The sequence below is a fragment of the Thamnophis sirtalis genome, unplaced genomic scaffold (genome assembly GCF_051295495.1).
Source record: "Thamnophis sirtalis isolate CommonGarterSnake01/CBP01778 unplaced genomic scaffold, rThaSir2_p1.2 scaffold_9, whole genome shotgun sequence".
NCBI lineage: Eukaryota > Metazoa > Chordata > Lepidosauria > Squamata > Natricidae > Thamnophis > Thamnophis sirtalis.
The window spans coordinates 29,853,596-29,881,572 of NW_028261389.1; the positions used below are offsets into that span (position 1 = coordinate 29,853,596).

At 36.8% G+C, this 27,977-nt stretch overlaps 2 protein-coding genes across 2 annotated transcripts; one reads left to right on the forward strand and one right to left on the reverse strand.

The window, feature by feature from the left end:
* The first annotated feature begins 89 nt into the window (after window positions 1-89).
* On the forward strand, window positions 90-7,857 carry KDELR3 (KDEL endoplasmic reticulum protein retention receptor 3). Its single transcript, XM_014054939.2, has 5 exons — window positions 90-570; window positions 4,375-4,475; window positions 6,137-6,295; window positions 6,446-6,698; window positions 7,384-7,857. Exons 1-5 carry the CDS (start codon window positions 480-482, stop codon window positions 7,422-7,424), a joined length of 645 nt encoding a protein of 214 aa, XP_013910414.1. The 5' UTR covers window positions 90-479; the 3' UTR covers window positions 7,425-7,857.
* DDX17 (DEAD-box helicase 17) lies at window positions 7,853-27,975 on the reverse strand. The gene is made up of 13 exons (XM_014054938.2): window positions 27,668-27,975; window positions 24,402-24,540; window positions 21,725-21,824; window positions 21,350-21,483; window positions 19,851-19,916; window positions 19,407-19,548; window positions 18,798-18,958; window positions 18,541-18,713; window positions 17,445-17,555; window positions 15,995-16,056; window positions 15,767-15,826; window positions 11,751-11,987; window positions 7,853-10,671 (listed from the first exon to the last, which is right to left on the reverse strand). The coding sequence occupies exons 1-13, from the start codon at window positions 27,709-27,711 to the stop codon at window positions 10,157-10,159; spliced, it is 1,944 nt and encodes a 647-aa protein (XP_013910413.1). The 5' UTR covers window positions 27,712-27,975; the 3' UTR covers window positions 7,853-10,156.
* Window positions 27,976-27,977: the final 2 nt, after the last annotated feature.

Here is a 27,977-nt window from a genome sequence, read left to right on the forward strand (position 1 = left end):
CCTTTAAGGACATTTCAAGCTGTAACTTGAGAAGTCAAGGGATGCAAGAGAAAGTTTAGCTAACTTGGCTTAGCGGCTGCTTCCGTGCCACGTCACCCAGTGTTTGCACTGAGACTGTTCGTCTAATGTTCTTCCATTACTTGGTTGAGAGGAGTTGATCAGTTTCAGAGAAGGCACAAACTTCCTAGAGAAGAAGTGTAAAAGGAATTTCTTTTGGTCTGTGCAGAGTACAACCAAGTTTTAATTTCAAACTTCCATGCACAGTGTTTCTGAAGATTTCTGCTGTGAGAGAGTTCTTCGCCTAGAAACAGGCATATCCAAAGGAATTTAATGAAAAGGGATCATTAAGCAGGAGGCTGACAAAGAGGAGCAGCAGCACTTTCCCCCCAAGTTTGGAGTGTGGAGAATCGGCATCTTTCTTTTCAATTTACATTAATTTGCTTTTCTTCAGATTCCTGTAGGGACATTCTTGGGCCATCATGAATGTATTTCGGATCCTTGGAGATGTCTCTCATCTCTTAGCTATTATCATTTTGATAGTGAAAATCTGGAAATCAAAGTCATGTTCTGGTAGGTATTATTATTGTTGTTATTGTTATTATTATCATTATTATCATTATCATCATCTTCTCTATCTTGCTGAAACTGGTGACAAAGCCATATAGAATGGCAGGCCAGCCAGAAATTTGTTATTTGAATACAAATGGACCAGAGTGTCAGATTTTGGGATTTAGCTTTAGGCTGTTGGGGTCACATTCATCTTAGATGTGTAGCAAAATGTTATAATAAAGTATAGAGGAATAAATATGGAATATGGGATAGAAATCAGAAAGTGAGTTATTCAGCTCAGCAGCACTTTATAATTCCTTGAATCAAACTAAATTTCTTCCTATCCCAATCTAGATAGAAGTTTTTATTGCAGTGGAGGTGGCGGCAAGAAAACAAATTTAATCCAATGTATAAGGCAAACGATGGTATCCCTTCTGTCTACCAGTGTTAGGGCCAGAACCAACAGGGGGAGCAGCTCACAAAGTTGCGCTTCAACATGCTTAACAGCAGCAGGCTAGCCAAGGGAATGCAAGGGAGGCAGAAGAGCTCCACACCGGCCCACTTTTCTGAAAGTCTTGCCCTCATCCCCTGGGCTCCACAGTGCTTGCAACTTGAGGCATAAATCTTACTACCATAGCAACACACATTTTTTTTTTGACATTTGGTGTTGAGCCAAGATTGCAGTTTTTATATTTTTTGACAAACTATCTTGAGTTTAGACAGCAACCATAAAGGCTTTTAATTATAATCCATTTCAACAATATCATCTTTATTAGTCTAGATAAAAAGTGTTAAATTTCAGACACTGAAGCCTAAAATGTTATTCTTAAAAAAAGTTTCTAAGACTCCAACTTCATACCAGTTACTTAACATCCTTGGATTTCTTCTCACCTGTTACATCCTTTGCTACAAACAGTATTTCAGAGAGCTTGAAAAAAACTTTCTATGCCTAGCTTCCTGTTTGCAAGCCCATCCCACCCTATCACACGAGTCTTCTTCCTGATTCTGAGAATGAAATATGTGTTTAGAAGAAGTGGTGCTGCGAAGTTATATAATGCAAACGTTGTAGTTTCTGGTGTTGATGTGTACCCATCTGATAACAAATACTACAAGAGATTAAATAAGCAGAGACAACACTGCCCTAGCTCATAAAATGATTGTTTCTCAGGGACTGAGTCTACTCTTTTCTATTTTCTACAATAGATTGCTTTCTTTTCCTGTTTTGCTTATATTGTTATTTGCAATCATTTTATGCCAGTGCTTTTCTGAAGCTATCAGCCAATTTCAAATTGTTCCCAAAAAGAGAATCTACTCATAGTAATAAAAAGGCAAAATCCCTTTTTCCCTGAAGCATTCCAGAATCTCTTTTCCTATCCTTTGTGCTGAACATTTTAAGAATATCCAGTGTTAACAAATTAAGGGTGAAGTTAGAGCCATTAATGAATAAAGCCAGATGTAATGCTAGTGTTCTTTCCAGCTCTCTCTCTTCACCTGTCTTATACACACAAATGAATGCACAAGAGAAGTGCTTGCCACATAAATGGGCTAATGGAACTGCAACATTCTGATGCTGGTATTGTTGACAATTGTCCAGGAGAATGATAGATGTATATGCTCAACTCAGCTATATACATATATTTAGAAACTGATTTAACTGTTATTGAATTTAGTGTGGCTTACTCCAAAGTAAGTGTCCTCTATGTTCTAAGCTTTTCCTCCAGAGGGATTGGATAAATGGAAAGGATGATGGAGAGAAATTAATGGGACTTTCCATTAATTTTATAGTGAACGTCTATGGAGATTCTCAATCATCCAGGTCAGGGTTGTCCCAAAGGTGCTTTTTCAAGTGTCAACGGGACATGTTTTTCTTTGAAGACGTTTTGCTTCTTCAAAGAAAAACAGAAACATCTTTGAAGAAAAACAAGAAAGTTCAGTTGCCTCTTAAAAAAAACATCTTTGGCACATTCAGAATGAATAGTAAAGCAATCCTGTGGGCCTCAGTTGGGCTCAGACTAAAAATTATAGGCACAATTTTCTAATGGATACCGAAGTGCTGTATTCCCTTGTACAATTTGATTGCAATCCACCCAAACAAGATGAAAATTTTGTAAGCGATTGGGAGGGGATTGCAACCAATGTTCAAATGTTTTTCATCAGCCCCAGAGTGACACTGTGAGAAATGTAGAAAAAATAGAACCTGTCAGCCAGTTGAATGATTGAATTACAATGTCTGAAAATTTGTCTTCAACTTGCTGATTCATCCATCCACGCTTTTTCTTTTTTATAAATAGTATTGGGTTTTGGAAATAACAAATGTACAAGATTTTGGATCACTGGAATTATCCAATGATTCCCTTCTTAGACAGAATAGAAGCATTTGACATTTTGGGTGCATTTATATGTAAATGAGAGCTGGAGAGGTACATACAGAAAAGAGGCTCTCTATATTGAAAATCAAGCATGCCTCTTTATTCCTTCCTCCTTACAATTGCAGACTATTCTATTGTGACAAAAGACCACATGCACAGCCTGCACTTTGGATAAACATTAACTTTTAAATTATCTTGATGCAGTTCCTACCCTCCCAAAATAAGGCTGAGTGGTTCAATTATACCAACATGCAGTATATACAGTATAACTGCTTTTGAAAACTTCCCCGAAATCATTGCTTCAAAGCAAAACTAAAAGATTAACTTTCTCAGCTCTATCTTGACCATTCCTCTGTCTTTAAAAAAGATTGCTAGTACAAGTCTGTATGTAGTAGGAACTGGCTAAGTGTTACTGAGATTTTGGGGGACAATCACTAGTCTTAATAGCTTCTACTTGGACTTCAAATAAAAAGGAGGTGATTCTAATATTTACTTTCAGCTACTTTAATTCATTTGTATCAAGTTTTGATGTTACTGCCTTTAGGTAGACATTAGTCTTAAGCTTTTAAATAAATTATTTTAGTGATTTTTCCTTTTAAAATATTTTTATACTTACACTGTATCTATGTAGAAGATATCTTTAAACTAGAGATGGGCTGTTGGTTTGAGCTCCAAGCTTGGCAATTGGGTTGCAAATGTTTCATCACTATTCGAGGAGATATTGTCAGTGCGCTTTGACTCAAAACAACTCAAAATGCTCTGACGATGTTTCCTCGAATAGTGACAAAATGCTTGCAACCAAATTGCTAAGCTCGGAGCTCAAACAGCCTAAATATCAACCCAAGCTACTAATACATTTAAACACATTTAAGCTAAAGATCCACAAATACACATACAATATTCCACAGTTATTTATAAAAACCATTTGAACAAATGAAAAATACCATTTTTTAAAGCAGGGCTGCCAGATCTGGAATGTAAACATCTGGGTGACCAGTAGAGGAGTTTGAAGTTTTGTTACCCCAGAAGAAAATGCTACAGTAGTTCCAGGTTATAAAGAAAAGTTTCCCCTGAATTCTAAAGGCCTTAACAAAAGCTTTTGAACCTTCCAAGAAGAACTTTTCCTAATGCCATGTGTTCATTCAACCAGAACAGCTTTTTTTTTTAGGTTTGTTTTATAGGAACACTCTTGCAATTGCAACCATTAGACAAAATAAAATGTGTGAACCTGGGAGGAATGGGCTGGGCTACTCAACTGCCTGAATGTCCAGTACTGTCTCTTTCCATGACAGAAGCTGGTACTTTGATCTCAGACAATTCTCTTGGGCGGTTGTGGCATCAGGTATCAGTTGCTGCCTCCCGCAGCCAACTAAGTAATCTGCATCTTTAGGATTAAAGCCTCAAACAGCCTTTCTTTGGTTTCTTTTTGTTGTTGTTCATATGTCCTGATGTGCAGGTGTTTCTGGAAAGAGTCAGATCCTCTTTGCACTTGTTTTCACAAGCCGTTACCTTGACCTCTTCACAACCTTCATCTCCTTTTACAATACCATCATGAAGGTAAGGAAAAGTGGGGGGGGGAGCTAGTTGATTCATTCACTGAGTAATTCAGATGTTTTAAGTCATGCAATTATTTAAGTGTAGCCCATTTTGAGCAAGGGATAGCTAAATAATTCCCCCTCCCACGTACAAATTAAGACACTGTAATTTTAGATTATTCATCTACAGGTAGTCCTTGATTTACAATAGTTCATTTAGTAACAATTCAAAGTTACAATGGCACTAAAAAAAGTGACTGACACTTTTTCATACTTATGACTGTTGCAGCATCTCCAAGGTCATATGATCAAAATTCAGATGCTTGGCAACTGACTTGTATGTATGAGTTGCAGGGTCCTGGAATCATGTGATCATTTTTTGTAACTTTCTGACCAAGTCAATGGTTGAGCCAGATTCATTTTTACTAACTTAACAACTGCAATTAAACTATTAAGCCCACAGGCAGCAAAGGCTCAGTACCATAGATATTTTTGCTTTCTCCAGCTGCTTGTATCCCATCCCAATAAGATTAAAATTGGGAAGCTGCAAGTTATTTCTACGTTCCTACTGCCAAATTTACCAGCTGAACCTGCCCTCAAGCTTCCAAAAGTTCAGATATGCTAAAATCCCCATATTCTTCTAACTTCTCTACAAACTTATAAAACTCACATGCACTGAAATGCTTTCCTGCATGGATAGAGACATATAAAAAGACCAAAAAGAAGATAAGCTTCATATTCAGGAAGGAAGCAGCTAGTGTGATGCAGGAATTCCCATTTCCATGGCAATAATGAAAGAGAAGCAAGGTTTGCCTTTCTCTTAGCAGTGCTAATTAAGCCACCTGTATCCCAGGACTAATCTTCACTGAGATTTTTAAAAATGCTACTCTTCTCCCATCCCATTGCATGATGGCATGAAGGCAGTCATTAATATTAAGGGACTTTGGGCTGGATACAATACAGAATTAAAACTATAGCTTACTATGAAATAACCATTAAGTAGTACTAGCATTTAATGGCCAACTTATAACTGGAATGGCATTCCTGTTATGAAGTACGAAGGATGGACAAGAAAGAGACGGACACATTTGAAAAGTGTTGGGAGGAGGCTGTTTGTTCAATAGCCATGAAAATCAGCCATTCAGTATTGGAAAATACCAAGCCAAACTGGAAATAAGAATCAAGAAACAAAAACATACTTCAAATCCACATGCATTTTAAAGACCGATGCATCTCTGAAAAAGATACCATTCAATCCACAGCTGAGCAAGGTAGATAGAAGCTCAAGAAAATATAAGAGATGCATAGCTGTGGTACTGCAAGTTACATAGATGTACCTGACATGATTAGGTAATACCTGTATAGCAGCACTTGCTTCCATGCTATAAAGCTTTGCTCCACTTGCTTAACATTTAGAAAACCTATAGAAAGTTATTTCTCTGAACTGTTAAATAATTTTAAGAAAGCTAGGTTACTCTGTGGTATAATAGTCAAGTAGGAACTTCAAGATTAAATTACTTTATTGGGCCTAAAAGCTTTCTGGAACTGCAGCTCACTTCATCAGATGTTAAATCTTTGAGGTTCTACCAGTCTGTGTCCAATTAGTATCACTAATTATGAAAAAATGCCCAAGAACAGGGAAGATCTAAGAAATAGCATTCAGTGATTTCTATTTCTCTGTAGGTTATCTTCTTACTTTGTGCCTATTTTACTGTGTACCTGATCTATGGAAAATTCCGGAAAACCTTTGAGAGTGAACAGGATTCTTTCCGTCTTGAGTTCCTTTTGGTTCCTGTCACAGGTCTCTCATTTTTAGAAAACTACAAATTCATTCCTTTAGAGGTAAGATATTTGTTTCTGCTTAAGTACAATGATGTCCATATTTTTGTGATCTCAGCTTTCTGAAACCATTTATTAAATAGCTTATGCATATTTGTAACCTTTTGTGTCAATGTTTTGGATATTTATTTTGGATTTACTGTTCTTCCTCAGATACTATGGACTTTCTCAATTTATCTAGAATCAGTGGCTATCCTTCCACAACTTTTTATGATTAGCAAAACAGGTGAAGCTGAGACAATCACAACACATTACCTTTTCTTCTTGGGCCTTTATCGTGTGCTTTATCTTGCCAACTGGATCTGGCGTTATTACACAGAAAGCTTCTTTGACCAAATTGCTGTTGTTTCTGGAGTAGTACAGACAATCTTCTATTGTGACTTTTTTTACCTCTATATCACCAAAGGTAAGGATCACCAAAAGATTAACAAAAATGGATTATGACATGCTATCTACTGTGGCATGGGTCACAGTTTTGGGTTATTTCTTGGATTATGAGCAATTTAAAAGGACAGGACTCTAGAGGACAGCATTCCTGATTTGGGAGAACACTGTCAAAACCTGTTTCAGCTGGGCCTAAGCAAACACATAGCAGGCTCTGCTTCAAAATTTGAATACCTCTTCCCCCCAAACGCTTCCTTTGAGACAGCTGTCAATCACAGTAATTTTTGTTTTCAATTATTTGAATATGTTTTATGAGGGAAGTCAGAGTTTGTGAACTTAGAAGCTTTTCCATCACCTTATTTGTACTTTTACATTCATAACTTTTAATAAAAATAATGCACAAGCAGGATTTTGGAATATCCATAACCATGTCTTATAAATCACAAGCAGAAATAAAAAAGTATAGTAACTTCTAATTATACTGTGTTGTCCCTCACCCCAATCTTTGCATTCTAGGATTGCTAGATATTACTGACTTTAAATAGTAAGGTGAAAAAACAATTCATCTTGGCATACTTTGTATAGAAATCAATGTACTTTCTTGTGCTAAAGACACCATTAAATGTTCTTTGTATAGCATAAAAATATGGAAACTAAAAGGCCATTGCTTTCTACTATTGGGCTATTTTTCCCTCCTCTTCTTTTAGTACTAAAAGGGAAGAAACTGAGTCTCCCAATGCCTATATGAAGATGTGCACAACAGAAGAAAGCAGATGAAGTCCCTGCTTCAGGATTCAAGACTCTTTTGCCATGTCACTATTTGAATTCAGAGTATATGTCTTTTTCTATACATTTCGATTAGAGAACATGACTGCACCACAGGGGCCAAGTAACTAACATTTCAGAACTTAACTATTTAGCGTAGATGATTCCTCTGCAGTATTTTTATAAGGAAGCGTTCCTTGAAAACTAAAGAAACCAGATTATGATTTAACCATTGTATCCTCTATAATGGTTATATCCATTTCTAAAAAGTTCAAGCCAAATTTCAAATGATTATAAAGACTAAAACAGCTGTGACCTAACACTCTTTCCTAAACTATCAATGTTCCCTCAAGGGATTAAACATTTTAAAATATTCAATTGTATTTTTAAATAAAAAACAAGATTTCTGAATTTTATCGACAAGTGTTTTTATTCATACCTACAAAAGAAAACAAGATGGTATCAAAAGGACAATTTACAAACTAATAGTAACATAGCTTTTTTAATATACTGTGCCTGAACATCACAGAGCTATGAATCTCTCTTTTCAAGTCTTTATTCACAGAACAGGAATGTGTTCAAATACCAGTAAAGGGGAGGGGGACTGTCCCCAATGATTCAACCTAAGAAGCCTGCAGGGTTTTAAGTCTGTATCTTTTAACTAAACAAAGCCTATACAATGACTTTTGTAAAAGGGAATATAGGTTGGATATTGGTATATTTACTGAGCAAATAATATTACCAATTGGCCAGATTTTTAAACTGATAAGTGGAAACAAGCTGTACATGTCAGAGTTCAATTATTTGTTAATGCTCAGTCTGAGCACACCACACACCAAGCTGTAACTATGTTCAAGCCACAGTATAGCACTGTAAGGCCCCAATACAATTTTATATTGGTGAAGATGAAGACCAAATCCCTTTAAAGACAATGGGGAAGAATTTATTCTGTCCCCCCCCCCTCCTGTAGGCTTGTAGATTTATTTCTGCATGAACAGCAGCTCCATGATGTTTTGATTAAGAAAGGAAATACAAATCAGGCAGTGTTCAGTAAATGAATGTTCATTTCTAATATTTTCAATGAAGATAACTGCCAAATATATATCTTAATGATGATTATGGAAACCAAACTGAGAAAGAGGATTTTAACTAGCAAGCCTTTATTGTACAAGGTCTGTACCAACAACCTACCTGTATGATGTGCGCAGACACACAAGTGGTTATTATTCTCCAGCCTGCTTATTGAGAAACACGTACTTAAATCCCATTTCTTTTAAGCCAAGCCCACATTGCTATAAATAACTCCATTGTTCTAACAACCTGTTTCCCAAAACTGGAAAAAGAAAAGAAAAAAGAAAAACCCCATAGATTCTGTCTCTTAGGACAGAAGAGATTTTCCTGCCATGTTTTCTGGAAATAACAGGTGAAACCAACTACCATCAACTTTCTCCTGCTAGTTACAAGACAGAAACTTTAATATTTGAATAATCCCATCCCACCCTCCCCCACTCCCCAACTTTAAACCTTTCTCAGACTAGGGAAAAAACAAGAATGAATGAAAGCATTTGCTAAAGTTCTCTCTCTTCCTAAAATCTAGGGTGCTACCTACCTGTAAAAGCTGAGTATAAGAGCCAGCTGAAGAAACTCACTCATAAAGCCATTGGAAAGCCTAGTCAGATGTGGATATAAATGCAGCTTCAAGACATATTAGCTATCTCCTCACCATCCTTTTAAGAGATTTTAAGATTTTGTTCAGCTTAAAATAAATTTGAAAAATGAAACATTTTTGCTTAATGCAATGCAGTGGGATCTCACACATGTCCAGTGAGGAATCTTGATACCAGGTAAATGGATCAGATGATGAACACCAAGGAACTGTATAGATTCCCCATGTTTATAGATATATATACATTTTGTTAGAAGTATAACTTTAACTCCAGAGTTGAAATGATGGGGCAGATGTCATTTGTGATATCTTGGGTGAAATCTAAGAGCCATAGAAAAATCCAATAAAAATAAAGTGTAGTAATTCTGTGATTACATCGAAGGTGAAAATGCATTGCAACAGAAAAGAACATTAATCTCCAACACTTACACTCCTTTATGCATAGGACTGGTAAGACATTCAGGAGCTGCAGAAATGCTAGCTAAACTCAAAATTATTTTTAGATTTTGTAAATGTTTGAAAGAATAAGAGTCAAACCAAAGGAATTATCTTCCCAAATTCTCCTATGCCAAATCCAAAGCCTCATTTCATTAGCTGTAGAAAACCTGTCTCAATTTCATTAAGTAAAAATCACACCATATTTAATATTCTGTTAAAAGGAGCTACTCCTTAGCACCATCTTTTTTGATGTTTATATTACAGAGAAGTCCTCTCCACAGCAATTTTTCATACACAAGCCTCAGACACAATAACAGCTGGACTGGGACAAACCTGCCTTGTAGATCTTTCTTTTTTGAGACAGAAAATTTCAGATTACATAATGCAAGGCCATAAGGAAATTCGTTTTCCAGAGTCAATAATACTTTTTAAAAAGAAAATCAGTTAATGTGTACCAGGATCATTTTTGTGGGAACAATTTGAATGGTAAACTCTAAAGCTAACCTGCATTAAGAAAAACATCTCTATGGAGATGGGATTGAGAAGGGAAGAGACAGAAAAAATGAGAAGGGGTTGAAAATCTTGACTGATAACCACTAAATGAAGTGGCTTCATTTGCGTGAAGGAGGAGGTGGGGGTGGGGGTGGAGGATACTGATAGCTGGCAGTCTGCCCCATATAGCCCATCACACTGGTGCCAGGAGGCTGAGGAAACTGTTGCGACATGAGAGGCTGTGGCTGCTGGCCTGAACGGCCCAGCCCTGCATATGGCTGTTGGCTGGTGCTTTGTGAGTTTCTCCCAGCATTAGCAGTGCTGGCTGCCCCATACCCAGCAGCACCATATTCTGCCCCATAACCACTTGTTCCATAAGTTGCAGTTCCATAGGCTCCCTGGGCATATCCATATTGGCTTTGCTGTGCCCCAAATGCAGAAGTTGCATTTCCGTAAGCACTACCATAGGCTTTGTTGGCTCCATTGGCAAAACTGTCAGTGCGATCACGGTCTCGGAAATTACTTGAGTCTCTTCGGCCATCCTTAACTCCCCGGAGCCTTCGCTCACACTCTTCCTGGTACATCAAATTAGGATTGTTGGATGAATTGCTTGTACGGTAACGAGAACGACCACCTGGTAATACATGCATACATACAGATCTGAATTTAGTAATTTGCATTGAATATTTTCAATACAACAACTATACATGTTTACTAATTCATCATGAAGGCCTTGTATAACTTAATAGGGTTTTTCTTTTCTATTTTGATAATACATTCCCAACTGTTTTATTCTTAAAATCACAGGCAAAAAATTGAAAATAATTTTTACTTTACTGTTAATGAAATCTGTCATTTCCTATTCCTATTTAAAGTCTACTTTGTTAACCTTATTCTGGCATGATAGAGTGAATAGGTGAGCTATTACTGGCTATAAAAAATAACTTGTGAAGATTTATTATTTATCTTTACAGTTTTTGCTATAATTTTAAATCAGATTATCCAAAAACAGATAAAAAAATGTGTAGCAGCAGCAACAACAGGCAAGTTAACCTGACATGCAAGTTGTTTCAGGTACAAATATAATGCTTAATTAAAGCTGTAGATTTATTCACACTAAAAGTAAAAAGTAAAGAACTCCCTACAGATTTTACTCCGCTAATGGTTGCTGACTATAAGGGGGAGGTGTTCATCTCCTTTTCAATGGTCATTGAGTCAGCACTGTCCAAAGACATTTCCATGGTTGTGTGGCCAGCATGACATCACGGAATGCTGTTATTCATACTAGAGCCCACTTTAATTATTAAAAAGGTTAGAAACACTGTTGCAAGAAGTCTCTCTTTTATAAATAGCTTGCAGGAATTATGACGCACAAACAATATTCTAATTTTGTTCTCCAGCATGTTTAAAGTGTCCAAAATTCTAAAGGTATCATTCCAGAGAAATGTCATATAATTTGGATTTCCAGTAATATATGTGCTTTGATAATATATGAAACATTCCTGACACATAATATGCAGATGTTGGGCTGAGGAAACATCTCCCAATAACAGAAAGAATGAAGTTTAGATGAGGCGAGATATACAGAAGGAAATGTATTTGTTTCAAAGAATAATTTATCCTCTTAACAAATTTAATGACGTGTTATCACATGTTCGACAACCAAATCCAGCTTAAAGACACAGAAACAGCTAAAATACTCCAATCTCTTACCTCCTCCACCACCACCACCTCTGTGGTCCACAAGCTGCATCAGTTTTGGATTGATGGCTTGATTGGCTTCTTCTAGAACTTTTATTAACTCTCTAGCCTGTTTCAGATTTCCTGGTGTGAAGAATGTATAAGCAGTGCCTTTGTTGGTACTACGGGCAGTACGGCCAATTCTATGCACATAATCCTCTGAACTGTTTGGATAGTCGTAGTTTATCACAAACTTCACATCTTCCACATCTTGTAAGGCAACCAAAGCACAGTGAGGAATTGAGGAGAGCAGTAGAGGAAGGATGTGCCAATAGAAGATGGGGAGCACAAACGCAAGTGACAGTAACAAGAGAAAAGAAAAAAGTTAGTATTTGTACAATAGAAAGACAGTATAGACTCTTCCTAACAGAGCAAAAGGCTAAACTAAGATAATTGTGCACAAAAATGAGTTTGTGATCAGAAAGCGAATATCAAGTCAAAGCAGTTCATAATTCCTCTCAAATTCATCCATCTTTTGCTGCATGCATGTCACAAAAACACACGCACACACACACATACATACAAATTGTCATCTCTGAAACCTTGTCTTATATAATTCAGGCAATTTTGCTCCACAACAGAAATTTCAAAAGGCAACAAATGTCCTGTTTTTTATTACAAATGCAGCAAACATGAGCAAGAGAGAGAACTGCTGAATACTTTAACTCTGTTAGGAGAAGTCTACAAAAACTAGCAGCACAAGGTCACTTACCTTCAGGTTATCACAAGGGATAGGACACAAACCTTTCCCAAAAAGGTTTAAAAGTAATTAATACATTTCCCCTCTTCCTGATATCCAAAAGATATCTCAAGATAGCCAGTTTGTGTAAGTAGATAACTAGCTCATTTTAATCTTCCTTTTAAAAATACACACTAACATTTGATCACAACACATTCATTTTAGTGAAAATTTTAGCATATTATCTACAGTGTAACCTGAACAGAGAACCCAGATTCAAACATTTAAAGTCATAAACATCTGAGTTTTCAGAAATGAGGACAGAAAAACAAGTAAATGTTAGTGTACTGTTTGGTAAAAAAAAACTGACAAACAAAAGCAGTATTACATTAAAAATTAACAACCCATTAAAAATCTGCATTTTACAAAGAATATTCAAAATATATCCAAGATAAAACACAGATCGACTTTTTCTTTTAAAAAAATGAGAAACATTCCCTGTTTTGTTACCAGACCGATGCACACTCCCTCCTCCTGTGGGATATCGCTGCAGCCGATCCCGTCTCTTTGCCTTTTATTTTTGGCGGCCTCCTTTCGAAAACTCCGCCCTCTGACACGGGACCACTGGAGCGCGGGGAGCATGCATCAAGGGTCCATGGCAGCGAGAAGTCCCCACACACGCTCACTCTGTGAACTGGCTTAGATGCTTCTCTGTAGCCTATTTGGCCGTCAAGCGCCTGAGAACCTGGGTTCACGTAAATATTTCAGGTCCTCCAACACTTTTTGTCCCTTGACAGGGCTTAAAGGGGCCAAAATTGAAGATGCAAAAAATTACATCCAACCTGCATCTATTGCCCAGACTGCATCAATTTCAAATAAAAGGAAGGGGCTGGGAGGGAGAGCAAAAATGGAAGTGGGCTGTAGTAGTGGCAAAGAGATGTTATGTCTGTTTCTTATTACAGCAAGGGGGGGCTCCTCAATCTTTCCAGACTCCAAAGTCCTGAATCACACCAAAAAGTGAGAAGGCAGATTTCACAGGGGGCAGCGCGAGTCTCCAACTAGGGTCCTTGGTGCAAAGGGCTTGTGTTAGATAAGGACAGGGCAGCACACCATGTGCATTCACATCTTCATAGCTAGGGCTTCACTGGAGTCTGACAAATGGCAGATTATGGACCTCAATCAATCCCATTATGTACATCCATTAGCAAAATGGTCACAATGAATACCAGGGAACATTTGCTTATTAGGAAATACACACATTGTCCACAATGAAGGTACCGGAGAATGGATTTTGCCAGAAAATCCATGAAAGGACAACAAGGAGGGGAAAGAAGAGAAGGCAGGGCCAATTTTCACCTTCAAATGGCAGTTGTGACATCCATATTATATGGCTGGGGACTCAGGAAGAGAACATGCAATTATAATGCAGGTTTCTTACTATCTATCTTGCACTGGTGTAAAATTGTGCTAATCACAGTGTTTCTTCTACAGAATTTGCTTATTCTAAAAAGGAACATGACTACCTGGGGATGCTTATCCACTGAGATGCCCCCCAAAGGAATGTCTGATTGTTAATTGGGAGGGGCAGAAACTAGCAAACTCCATCTAGAAAGCTGCTTCGACCACCAATGTAGATATGTCCCCAGACCTGCACTGAGTGATCGGCAGCTGATATCAAAGTTTCTGTTAAAGAAAACAAACAAAAAGAAATTTAATGATTTGACTTTAACAGAGTGAAGTGTAACCAAATTTTTAATGAACAGTGCAGAGGGAAATTTTCTGCCCTGGGGATGATTCACAAACAAGCCATTATGGGGCACTCAACTTACCTGGAAGGAGTTTTCTGAGACCAATGTTCATTTGAGTAGAAGGAAAAACCCTGGTGACTCAGCCAAAAAGCGCGCGCCCCTGTTCTATGTTTTAGGTAGAAGCCTTCAATTTCCAGGAACTTGGAGGAATTCGTCCAGAGATTTGCCAGTAAGATATTGTATTTTTATGAAGTAGCAAACTCTGGGCCCCAAAACAAGCCAAGATGTTATTCGTAACAAGAAACAGACCCTGATACCTTTTCCCCACAGCCTAAGTCAAGTGGAGAAGGCAGAACGGGGAGACTGTTTTCTTCCAATAGTATCCAAATGAGTTGTTTTGGGGAAATATATGAGGAGAAGGGCTGATTTAAGTGTCTAGGCAAGATGCACAAAGAAGCTACCAGCACACAGCAAGCCTGTTTAAAAACCAAAATGTTGCCAACCAAAATATTGTCCTTTTGTTTTATTTAAAAAAATAACTGGCCTCACTCCTTCTCCTAACAGGCCCCAGTTCTACCTGCATAGGTCCAGACATGACCTCAGAACAGAGAGACTGAAACCACATGAACTAGAGGAGCATTGGGATAATTTCGGAGATGGCATGGGGGAATGAATTTTATGTGAGGAAAAGACTAGCAACTTGTCATTTTTGAGAAATGCTAACAAGCAGCTGTCTTTTCAGCATTTTCAAGAATAGCTTTTAACTGATCCTAAATTCAATGTACATCTGAAATATTTGAGAAATTACTTTTAATAAAAGATTGAGTCTACTGAACTCAACATTAACTGAAAACCTTTTAGGAATGTCTTTTCAAAGTTTTTGAAGTATCTACAACCCTGTTTAAATCTACTTTCTGAATGTACTAAAGATAGAGATTTGAACATTGAATGTAAAAAGCAGCTGAATTGTTTGCTTAAACATCCAGATGATGAAAGCACTGAAAGGCTGACAGATTTTCATTATAACCCCATCCCCCCTAGAGTTTTTACTACAACCTCAACAATCCAATTGAGGAAGAAAAGTGAAAAAGAGTATGTGTAAAAAAGCAAAATATGCTCACACATATAAATCTATGTATTGTGATACTGAAGTGGGACTGTTATAATAATGTGCAATTACATTAGTAATGCATTTGGGCAAAAAAAGATAGTTAGATGCTTGTTCTACCATCTGGCAATTCTGAATAACAACGTAATGAATACAGTTCAGTCCTAGCCACCCAGCCACAAAGCTGGAATTAAAGGAGATGGGGTATAGTGGAAGAATTGGGTTGAGTAATTGGACGTCTCTTCTCCCCTTGGCGATCGATTAGTCATGCCTAGGCCTTGCTGCAGACCAAAGCCTGTTCATTAGGAGCAGGAAGAGATTTTGAATATGAAAGAAAAAAAAGATCAATGTTAAAAAGGCATTTCATATATGAGAAAAGTCACGCTTTAAAATTCTTTGGGGGGAAAAATGCCAATCTAAAGAAATGACAGGTAGGAAGCTCATGTGTACAAACCTAGCCCACGAGATGCAACATCTGTGGCAATGAGGATAGGAGCCTTTCCAGAACGAAATTCTGAAAGAAAAGAAATAATCTTGATGTAAATCTCTGGTTCATAAACACATATTAAAAACTGTTTTAGTATTAATATTTACATTATGCAATGAAACTGTACACAGCAGCTGGTTGAATAAAACAGAGCATTCTCTGGGTAAATGAAACAATCTTTTTTCTACAACTCACCATTAAGCACCCAATCTCGTTCAGGCTGACTTTTGTCTCCATGAATACACATAGCTGGCCAACTGTAAAAGAGTTTTAAGAATTCTCAGCTAACATATATTCAAAAAATATGAATATATTTAATATAAATGAATATATTTTAAAACCTCAATTTAAACATTTGGGGCATCTGTTAAATCTAAAGATGTCTCATAAAGATTCATTTTTGTGAGTTGCATTGTCATTTGTGTAATTCTGGGTGTTAAGCCTTTTTAATTAGAATGAATCCTGAACATAAAATTTATCGTGGCTATCCAGAGTTTATTAAACCAAGTGTTTACTGCAATTTTCAGGAATTTTAAAGGAAGACTTTTGGTTTGGAGTGTGAAAATTTTTGATTTAGAAATCAGAACAAAAAATTGAGAAACTACTTTTCAAAACAATACCATGCTTCTGAAGCAAGTGATGCTTTTTCATACATAGAAACAGGTTTTTCTGAATGAAGATAGAAATCTGTATTTTTACTTTCTCTGCACTGGAGGAACTTTTGATTCCAATATTGGTTGAATCACATCAGTGCTAGTACAATATGCAACTAAACAGAAGCTAATATATATGTCTATCTTTTGCTTATATTGTCAAATTATAATCTGCGTTATTTCAGACATACCATAATTTTCTATTTATCTTCTTTTAAATGTTATTTTCATGCATATGTTAATAAGTCCACATCCCCTCAAATTAATGGTGTTAAACTGGTACTATTTGTGCCCCTCAAGTTACAACAGCAACTTGAGCTGGAATTCCTAGTCCTAGTCTTGGCAAGATAAGGGACTGCCTTCTCAACTCTCCTCCCTACCATCTTTGTCCTTTTGGTCACTCTGCACAACAGCACTCCTGAGTGGTGTTAGTATCACTGGGACTGAAGCAGAGGCCCAGGGCTTCAGCAGTCTCAGTGAGCTATCACTGCTCCTGGATCTCTACTTTAGCCCCTGGACCATCACTCCTATGGGCCATTGGCAAGGTGGCTAAAAGGGCAAGAGATTTGGGGGATGGGGGGGGGAAGCATGCACACCTGCAGTTGTAAATGTGGGTGTCCTGGCTAATGTCTGAGTTTTGATCACTTGATTGCAGGGAAACGTAACAGCTATAACTTCAGGGACCAGATGTAACTACCATTCATTCAGGTCTGCCATAGCTTCAAATCGTCATTGAACGAATTGTTGTAATGTAAAGATTATCTTCTTTTCTTTTTATTATTTATCATGAGCTATAACAACCTTGTTAACATCTATTGCTATTTTAAATGAACCATGGCATTCTATGGCAACTTTTGAAATAGTCAGTCTCATCTAGCCTTTCATAGGATTTAATTATAATTCACTAAAACCTCTTTACTATAACATGGTGAGGAGATGCAAAACTAATCTGTCTTTCCCAATTTAACACTAATGTTAAAATCAAACCTTACCCATCTCTACGCATCCTTCGTGTTAGGTCATCACATCGCCTTTTTGTTTCCACAAAGATAATAGTCTTATTCTCTTTTTCAGCCATAATTTCTTCCATCAGCTGTATTAATCTTTTAAACAAATACAAACAAGAGCATACTGTTTCATTCTTTTCCTGTATATTATTCTGTGCATTCCTCTACAATTAATGAATTACTGTAATTGGCTACAGTTCTTTCTTTTGACAGAAAGAAATTAAGGAGTTTAGGTGTATGGTTTGAACTACTTCTATAATGGCATAGCAAATAGCACTGATTAATGGTTTTCTTAGTAAGGCTTTTAAATACAATTAAGATAAAAACAGAATAAAAATATTCAAAAGATTTTATAAACTTGATAAGTCTGTTTAACTAAACAACCACAACTCATATAAAAATGCTAAACTTAAAAACATTGATTCTACAGCTAGTCCTCAACTTATGACCATTCATTTAATGACCATTCAAAGTGTAGTCACAGTGGCCTCAGAAAGGCTATTTGACAGCATAAAGCACTTCCAGTCATCATAAAAACTCACACAAACAGTCTGTGGTCACATGATTGCAATCTTGGTGCCTGACAACCTGTTTGCACTTATCAAGCTTATCAAACCGTCCACAATAATGTGATAGGTACTCACAATCTTCTCTGCTGGCCTTCCAAGAAAGGTCAATGGAGAAGCCAGTGGGGAAGGATGCAAGCCTAAATGTTGGGGGTTGACTGACAAAGTTGCCTACTAAGGGGAACTGAACTCCTCTGACAGGATGGGAAAACGGAGCTCAGATCCCCAAAGTCCAGGTTCCATTCTTGCAATCTGCCAAAGCAGTTCCTTCTACTCACGAGGAAAATTGAACTGGGCAGGCTGCTCTTTTAGTCCATCTGCTTAATAACCAGGGAATTGTTTAATGACAACTTGGAGAATCGAGATTATGGTTGCTAAGGAAAGCAGTCATGTTGGCATTCTGCTTAACGACCACTTCCTTCAACAATTAAGATTCCAGTCCTAATTGTGGTCATAAGTCGAGGACTACTTGGAATCTAGATAAAATCTGATATATAATATAACAACATCCATACTTATGATCCTTCTCGTTCTCCATGCACACATCCACTATCTGCAGGATATTATGATTGGCACTCAGCTCTAAATTCCCCACATTGATCTGGACATAATCATGCAGGAAGTCCTCAGCCAGCTGGCGCACCTCCTTTGGCCAAGTGGCACTCCACATGAGTGTTTGCCTATCAGGCTGAAAAAAGACATGTGTTATCTCAAAAGTCATATTTAAATGAGAAGTCAAGAAGAAACCTAAGCTATATTAAGAAATACTGACCCGTATCTGATCAACAATTTTACGAATCTGAGGTTCAAAACCCATATCCAGCATTCTATCAGCTTCATCCAATACAAGATATGTACAGCGGCGAAGATTAGTTTTCCCTGCTTCCAGGAAATCAATCAGACGGCCGGGGGTAGCAATACAAATTTCAACACCTTCCAAAGAATAGAGAAAGAGAATTCAAAAAGTCAGACAATAATCTGTCATTTACAGGGCTATAGAAATACATGGACCATTTCATGAACATATTGTCCAATTTCAGTTTATACTACTAAACAGACTATAACAATTCTTATGTTTGCACAAAAGCAATTTATTTAATGAAAATAAAATTCATTTTCCATATCCTTGCTCCTTTTTTAAAAAAATGGTAGTTTCTTTTAAGAGACTCATTAATTGGACATGCATGTTTTATGAATACATATGCGAAGATATTCCCAAGCAAGCACATTAAATTCCTGATAACTAATTAATCATCCCAAGCTTGTTTAATTTATTTAATCTTATTCCAATGCAAAATTGCCATTAGTCATATTAATAGTGATTTTAATAAAGGAAGCTAGATCACAATTACCCTTTAATATATAAGTTCATCATAATTACCTCTTTCTAAGTCTCTAATCTGGGGGCCTTTGGGTGCTCCTCCATATATACAGGTACTCTTCAGTCTTGAACATTTACCATAATCATCAGCTACTTGTTGGACTTGTTGGGCCAGTTCTCGGGTAGGAGCTAAAACTAAACACTGGGAAGAAACCATCCATAACACTTAGTGATATACTTGATTTTTAGTGCTTAAACTTCAAAAGCAGAGCTTACAAAACTGTCATCTCCAATTAGATAAATAAGGCCCATAACTGTAATATAATAGGCAGCCTGTAAGCACCCACAGATCAATAACAACAACTCTATCTGAATTGTCTATAACAACTATGCTTAGTCATTACCTTAAAGCTCTTTGGTCCTTGTTAGGACTTGAACTGTTAAGTTTTTACCATCCCCAGATTGTCAATTGAAGATTAAAATTTAAATAATAATAATACTCACAATTGGACCATCTCCCCTTTCCAAGTATGGTTGGTGATTAATATGAACAATTGCAGGTAGCAAATACTGAAAAAGAAGAGAACCATACTTCAGTTTTGACAGCTAATTAAGATGATAGCTAATTAGTACATCCATTCTTATATTCTCAAGAAAACAGCAAGAAGACATTAGTAGCTAAACATAAAATTAAATAAGAAAGATCTGGAGTAAGAATGGCAATAAGCAAGCATACAATTTCAAAGTCAGCTTATAGAGTCTTCCAGTTTAAGTCTCAGAGGGATATACTAAAAACAGGAGAGAGAGAGTAATAATGCACTAGTGTCCCAATGGGATAATTTTTTATAACATTGTCTTGATTTTGAATTGTTATTAAATGAGCATTACCTGTACATTCATGGAGATATTTGATACTTCAGTCCAAATTAATAAACAAACTAAAAGGATTTATTTGGTCTGAGCTACTGCTATGGCTAATAGTGTAGCAATTATGATGAATGCCACGAGCCACGTAAATATTCTAATGGTATCATTTTTTCAATTCATCAGTCATATTGATAGTACAACTATGTTACTATCATCATACACGAAAAGATCTTGTATTCATGAGAAATGAATGAGTGCTCTCTCTGTCACTACAAATGTATGTGATGATACCTTCCATATCCACAACATTTCCAAGACTTTAGCTTCTCCCATGTATGTTTCAATGATCTAAAAGTGATTTACTACTCAAAAAGTCTGTAAATAAATTTTATGATATATGAAAATACAAGCAAATAAATGCAAGCCTTCATATTTGCTTTATTTGTAGACATAACCTATTTTAATACAAATTACAATAATATAAAAATCTGGATAAATGAATGCAAACTAATTTCTTATTAAGCCTTGATTCCCTTTGGGATTTATGATGATTTACTGTACTCTGTCTTGCACTGCACAACTTTTCAGTTTACGTTGGTGGCTCAGCTCTGTATCTGTACAATTTCTGACCCAATTGGTACTTTTCAGAATGCATTTAGTAAAGCTTGCTCTACTAAGGCAGTACAAATTATAAAAATCATATGATTGCAATGCAAGTTATTAATTACAAGTAGCAGAATAGCAGATAAATACTTTTGAAATTAAGTTAAAACAAAATAGTAGATGCATACATATCCAATGAAATCTATACCTGTGTTTTTTTAAACAACTGGCTTGCTTATAGTAATAAACTAAATGAAAACTGGCTGGCTAGTAGAGGGTAGGTAGCACTATCACCCAACCTAGTGATGCAGCCCTGGGATGCAAACAGAGCCAACAACTTACCATAAAATTCCATTGCTTCCTAGAGCATAATTACTGGAATGACTTGTTTACTTGAGATGACTTGTTCCAAACTTAAAGAAATTATATTTTTCATTTTGTTCATGAATTAATTACATTACCTGAACAAAACACAATATACTTTTACAGATCCATAGACAAAAGAACATTTAAAGAAACTGAAAAATACATACTGCCAATGTTTTCCCAGAGCCAGTCTGTGCAATGCCCACCATATCACGCCCACTAAGGGCCAAAGGAAAGCCCTGACACTGAATTGGAGTTGGTTCAGTAAAATGTTGGTCCATCAAGACATCCATTACATATTCTAAAAATTAGCAGATAAAAATACACAAATGAACAGGATGGTATTTATACTGCAAATGCTATATAAGTAAAGCTTGTACTGAAATAAATTTAGATTATAGCATTAATTTCAAAAACTTATTCCCCAAAACTCTGTCATTAAGCTCAATTTTCCAGAACTAAATATATCCAGCCAAATAATTCTATTTAACATGCCCCCCTGTCCTCCAACACTCTTGTTTTGGGCACAAGAGAATACTCACGTGGAAAGTTACACTGATGAAAGTTAAATACTGGCTTGGGGCAACCATCTGTCCCTCTTACAGTAATCTCTTTCTTTCTTCTCAACTCTTCAACTTCATACTATTTAGAGAGAACATTGCAAGCAAAGTGTGAAAAATAGAAATTGTAGTGTTCTATTAATATTATTATTTTTATTATTATATGGTTAATCTTTGGTGAGATTCACAGCCTTTGGGGCTGGTTGGTAGCTCAGCAGCTCGAGTCCTAACCAAGGACCTAGGAACTGTTAAGGTAACGTCGGAGGATATAAGTTGTTCCAAGTAGGGTGGTTTTTTGTAGAATCAGAATGTTCAAGTCAGGTAAATTTAGAATTCCCAAATAGCGAAGTAGCCCTTTAGTTATTGCTCCAAGGGCTCCAATTACAATCGGGATAACACATGATTTCTTTTTCCACAGTTGCTCTATTATTGTTGTTGTTATTATTATTTAGTAATCACTGAATATAAAGTTTCATTCCTTTTACTTCAAGTAATACTATCTCTTTGCAATCTCCATAAAGTCTTGGTCTAGCAATTCTTTTGACACAGAAATATTACTCTCCTGTTATTGACTTCATTTTCAGAAGCTTATCAAAACGTACAATGAAAAACAGATTGGATTTTTTAAAAAAAGAAAATATTCAAAACCTTCTCAATTTCATTCATTTATTCATTATAACTTCTAACAGTATAATCTTGTGTATGCAGATGAACATATCCACACATTACTATTTTTTCAAAAGTCCTTTTTCAAGAGGGAACTGGACTTTCTGGTTTTTCTTTGAAGATGTTTTATTTCTCATCCAAGAAGCTTCTTTACCTCATCTTGGATGAGAAGTGAAATGTTTTCAAAGAAAAACCATAAAGTCCAGCTGCCTCTTGAAAAAGCACCTTTGGGACAACCATGAACTAGATGACTGAGAATCTCCATAGACATTACTCAGTTTTCTTTCAAATTTGCCATCCAAAGGATATTAAATAAATATACAGCAAAAACTTTAAAGAAGCTAGGTATATTTAATATACTTTTTAACATGAAAAGTTAACTACTGATTTCCAAAGTAATAAACCAATCAAAAATATTAATTAACAAATAAAGATGTTTAATTGTACTAATGTCTTGACCTGTATTAAATTAGTAGAGCAAATTGTTTTCTCTGCAGATGCATTTACTGGAGATAATGCAATCTGATTAGAAATATTTTGATTTATACAATTGGGTAAACATTCTGAAATGGAAGAAACTTTAAATGTCCCAACTCAAAATGCCCTTTTTCCAACTACACCCATGTATTTTGAACTTGGAATACTTCTCCTTTGGCCAAAACAACACTAGAAACTATCCTGCACGTTAGGAAATAGCAGCTAGAAAAAAAGGAAGACAGTTCAAGATTCAGTTGAACAAAATCAGTTCACAGCCACCTGCAAATGAAATGTATTAAAAAAATAATACAGAAAAGATGGATCAGAATAGGACTGTAGATTTAGGTTGCATTATTTGCTTTACAACCCCAGATCAGAAATACCGTATTTTTCGGAGTACAAGATGCACCTTTTTTCCTCAAAAGAGGCTGAAAATCTGGGTGAGTCTTTTACCCCAAATACAGCATTTTTGTCTCCTGAAGCCCCGCCCCTTCACCAAAATGGCCGTGCATAGCCTTAAGGAAGCTTTCAGAGAGCTCCTGGGCGCCAGGGAGGACAGAAATGAGAAAAAAATGGGCTGTTTTTTGCCCCCCCCCCCAGTAGCATTCTATAAGCCTCCATAAGGCTATGCACGCATTTTTTGCATTTGTTTTTTACAAAAAAAGGGCCCGTTTTCATGAAAAACAGGCTGTTTTATGCTCATTTTTGGCCCCAACACTCCCCCAGGAGCACTCTGCAAGCCCCCCCAAAGCTAAAGTGCAAAAACTTTTTTCCCCCTTTTGGAAAGCTCTTTAACTGATTGATGAGAATTACATGGATCAAATGCTGTGCCAGCAGGAACAAAGTTAGGTGCTGCAGATTGTCAGCTATTTCCTTCTCCAGCACATGGATAAGTACAACTGGAAACATCTACCTACCTACCTACCGTATTTCTCTCTCTCCATCCCTACTGTATTTCTCCCCCCTCTCTCTCTATCCCTCTATCTACCTACCTATCTCCCTCTCTATTTCTCTATCCCTCTCCCTACCTCCCTACCCTCTCCCTACCTACTGTATTTCTCTCTCTCCCTCTACATACCTACCCCCTCTCTCTTCCTACCTACTGTATTTCTTCCTCTCTCTCTATCCCTCTACCTACCTACTTACCTACCTACTCTCTCACTCTCCCTACCTATCTACTGTATGTTTCTCTATATATATGTTTTACTCTCTATCCCTCTATCTACCTACCTACACTCTCTCTTTCCCTACCTACCTACTGTATTTCTCTATCTCTATTTTTCTTTCTCTCTGTCTCTATCCCTTTATCCACCTACCTACTTTTTTAATTCGCATCTTCAAAACCTTGGTGCGCCTTATACTTAGAAAAATATGGTACATTGACAAAATAAAGAATAGAAAATCTCATTAAAATAATGGTGGAAATTCTAATCATTTTCATTGCTACAGCATTTGGAGAGAGATTAAAACTGAAGTAGTTTAACAAGACAAAAGTGAAAGAAAAGACAGAACTTACAGGACTGAGTCTTGCTACTTCCGGATGCTCAACATAAAAGTTTTTCTCAAATTTGGGTAATTCATTCAAGTCCCACTTCTTCTTTCGCAAACGCTCTCCTGGATTTCCAAATTTTTTAGGAGGCAGAGGGCTACCAAACCTTAATGGATTAGACAGAAATGATTATTTTCTCTAGCTGATTGACCTGAAATAGCATTATTTTATGAAGATTAAACATGTTATTAAATTTATGTTGAAAAACATCAATAGCAATGGTAATAAATGTTTATTCTATATAATATGGCAGATCTGAATTAAGCCATGCTTAATTTAGATGCTCTGAAAGGAATGGGGAAAAATCACTCATGGATGAAAAATGATATTCATTTCACTGAATATGCATAACCAAGTCTGGATTTAATAAAATTTATATACAGTAAACTAACAAAAAGTATCACAAAGTGTTTTGGAAAGTAATATTAAGACAAAGGATTAAACAAGTTTATAAGAGACAGGAAGTCATTTGTAGATTTTCTACATGTAAATAAAATGACACATGGATTTGAAAATTAGTTTTAACTTTGGAGTAATCTGTTTTTATGTCTCTGTGTATACATACATATATTGGGTTCATTTAATTATGATAGTTTTCCACACTGGGAATATTTATTTATGTATTTATATGATATAGCATTTCTGTTAAATACAGATGGATAAATTTATGACTTTTTGTAGACCAGTTATGTGTGGAAGAAATATATTACATTTTTGATGTAGCTTTCAGCACTCAAGCCAGGGTTGATTTATTTTTAATGTTAGATTTATTTGGACTTTTTTTCTTTCTTTGTACACAAAGGTTTCCTCTTTAAGTTATTACTGTTGAACATTTGTTAATCTATTTTTCTTTTTTACTTTTCTTTGTTTTGTATTTGATCTTTGGCAACAAAATAACATATTTGAACACGAAAATATGTAGAAATGCATTATGTATATGTAGTTCCATAACATTCCCCAATGGAAATGACAAAACAGGGCAAGTTTTACATAAAAATATAGAAAAAAAATATTCTTTCTACTTTAAGTAACAAATTACTGAAAAAATACATCAGAATAGAGTTTTCATTGCAACACTAACATCAATAAAGTGAAGTAGAAACTAAGTGCAGGAAACCAAGCATTTTAACCAATACAAAATCCACTATCTTCAATAAGCATACTGGAATATGGAAATGACCTTAAGGAATGGGGGAAGAGATGCTGCCTAGGAAACAATCAGACAAGAAAGGCAGGAGCTCCCAGTAGTTTAACAATTGAGAAAGAAACTTAGAAAGTATCTGTCATTAATAGATCAAGCAGTTAAAGTGACAGCAGGGAAGTTTTGTACTTTCAAACTTGCAAGATTCTGTTAATGTAGCCTTAAGATAGATTTAGCTCATCTAGTTGTTTCCTATCTGATTTACCTAGGAAACTGACCGTGAGGTTTGTTCCCATATATTGCTAAATACAGTGAGAAGTATATATTAATGCACAGTTAAACTTGCATTTGTAAAATACAGTAGTAACATACTTCTCAAAAATTACTGTAGTGCTCCACCCTTCTGTACTTCAGGAAAGTATCAGAATTTTCCGGTTCTTCATTTGAAGACAGGAGAGATTTGTTCTCAACTAGTTTGACCCTTGACGGTTAAGGTGCTAACAATTCTCTTTATCTTAAGAATAGATTACACCATGTAATAATTAATAAGCAGCTTGACTCCTACTCTTGTGAGTTACAGTGAAAGAACACTTTGTGCAAGCACTAACGTATGCAATTAATGATTTCTGCATAAATATAAATAAGATTGCTTTAGTAGAGCACTTTCATTCAGTAGATTAACTTTAATTATCAGTCACACTATTATCAATAAACATATCCCATATTTAAAGCTTTATGTTAAAATTGGACAACTGCAATAATGGTACTACAGCTCCCTCAGAATCCCCTGCTACAATAAACATCTCTCAAAATAATTAATGTAGCTTCTCACATTGTATGGAACTAATCCGTGGGACTGCCCAGTAAAATATCAATGATTCATAACTTCCTCCTAATTAAAGACCTATCCAAAATATGTTTACTTGGAAGTTTAACTTATTTTATCAGAACTGAGGTAAAATACAGTGAGAATGCACTTTTAAGGGGGTTGTAGAAACGAAGTTTTTCAGCCAAGAGTTCCCAATGTTGGGTGCTGATTTTCCATCTGGATTTAAATGAGTGCAGATTTTGATTATAACCATTGTATTGCATTTTTATGATTTTGTAAGCTCCCACTCTTCAACTAGAGCAGCAGATACATTTTGTAAGTAGGCAGTATAAGACCATCCTTACAAACTTGACAAGAATATAGACAGAAGCAAAGAAAAATCCGATTAGAATATTTCGTTTTATTTTTAGATTATTCCAACGCAGCCCTCGGATTTAGGGGGTTAGCAATGATTATATTAGACCTACTTCACCAGGAGATAAAGAAAAACAGGGCATGCTAGATCAGAGGATAAGTGACCATGTAGCATTTGAGGGTTAGAGTCCCTGGTGAGTCAATTGGTGTATGTAACGGCATGGAAGCCCTCTGCTCAAAGGACAGAAAATATTTAAAAACATCTGTCCGGGAGGCGCCTAGTCCTTCCAAAGCTTTCCTCCATCTACGTGTCTCTTCCTAGGCCGACGTTCATCTGGCACCTCCCAGTCAAACATTTACCTCCATATTGTGACGCCATCTTTCAGTCACCCGCATAAAATTCTCTGGCAAAGCTTAGAAATACGCGGAGGGAGAAAGAAAAGCAATCCGGAGAGTGAGCCTCTCCCCCCGCCCTTACGAGAGAAAAGGTCGCTTTGTTAAAGTGCTCTTTTCCACACGACACAAAAAAAGGCCAAACTTAACAAAGTGGCAGCCTTCATCCATTACATCTGCTCTCTCCGCACAGCCTAGTATTGTGCTGATTAATGAAGGAGCCCCCGGCGAGTTCCGAGGAACTTGCTCCCAACTTCGACCGTTTTGTACATTTCTACAAAATGGCAGAACCCCACCCCTCTTCTCGATGTCCTTCAACGCTTGAATCACTACGAGAAAGGCAGAAAATTTAGCACGATCAGCCCTCGGGCAATGCTGGCCGTATCCGAAGTATTTCTGCCTGCCACGCAGCAGGAGGAACCCTCAAGGGGCGAGGGGAGAGGAGGGGAGGGAGGGCAGAGATACGACAAAAAACCCTTGAAAGAAGTCCGATTCCCTCAGTCACATCGTCCTTACCCGCCGCGGTCACGATCGCGGCCTCGGTCACCGAAGCCTCGCATTCTCTCAAGCAGGAAAAGGGACCCCTGTGCGCGACTATGTGAAAAGTAGCGCTGAGAGGCCCAACCGCGCCTACTCTGAACTTTGCTGCTGCTTTGTGGCTATAAAAACAACTCCCGGGACTTAATTTTCCTAGCTAAACAGCCGTTGGAATTGGTTTTCTGGAGCCTCCGAGAGCCGAGTCGCGTCAGGAACTGCTTGGCGCTGGTTAAAAAGAAAACCAGTCTTTCTTCTCCGGCCTCCAGACACAAAATGGCCGCCGTCACCC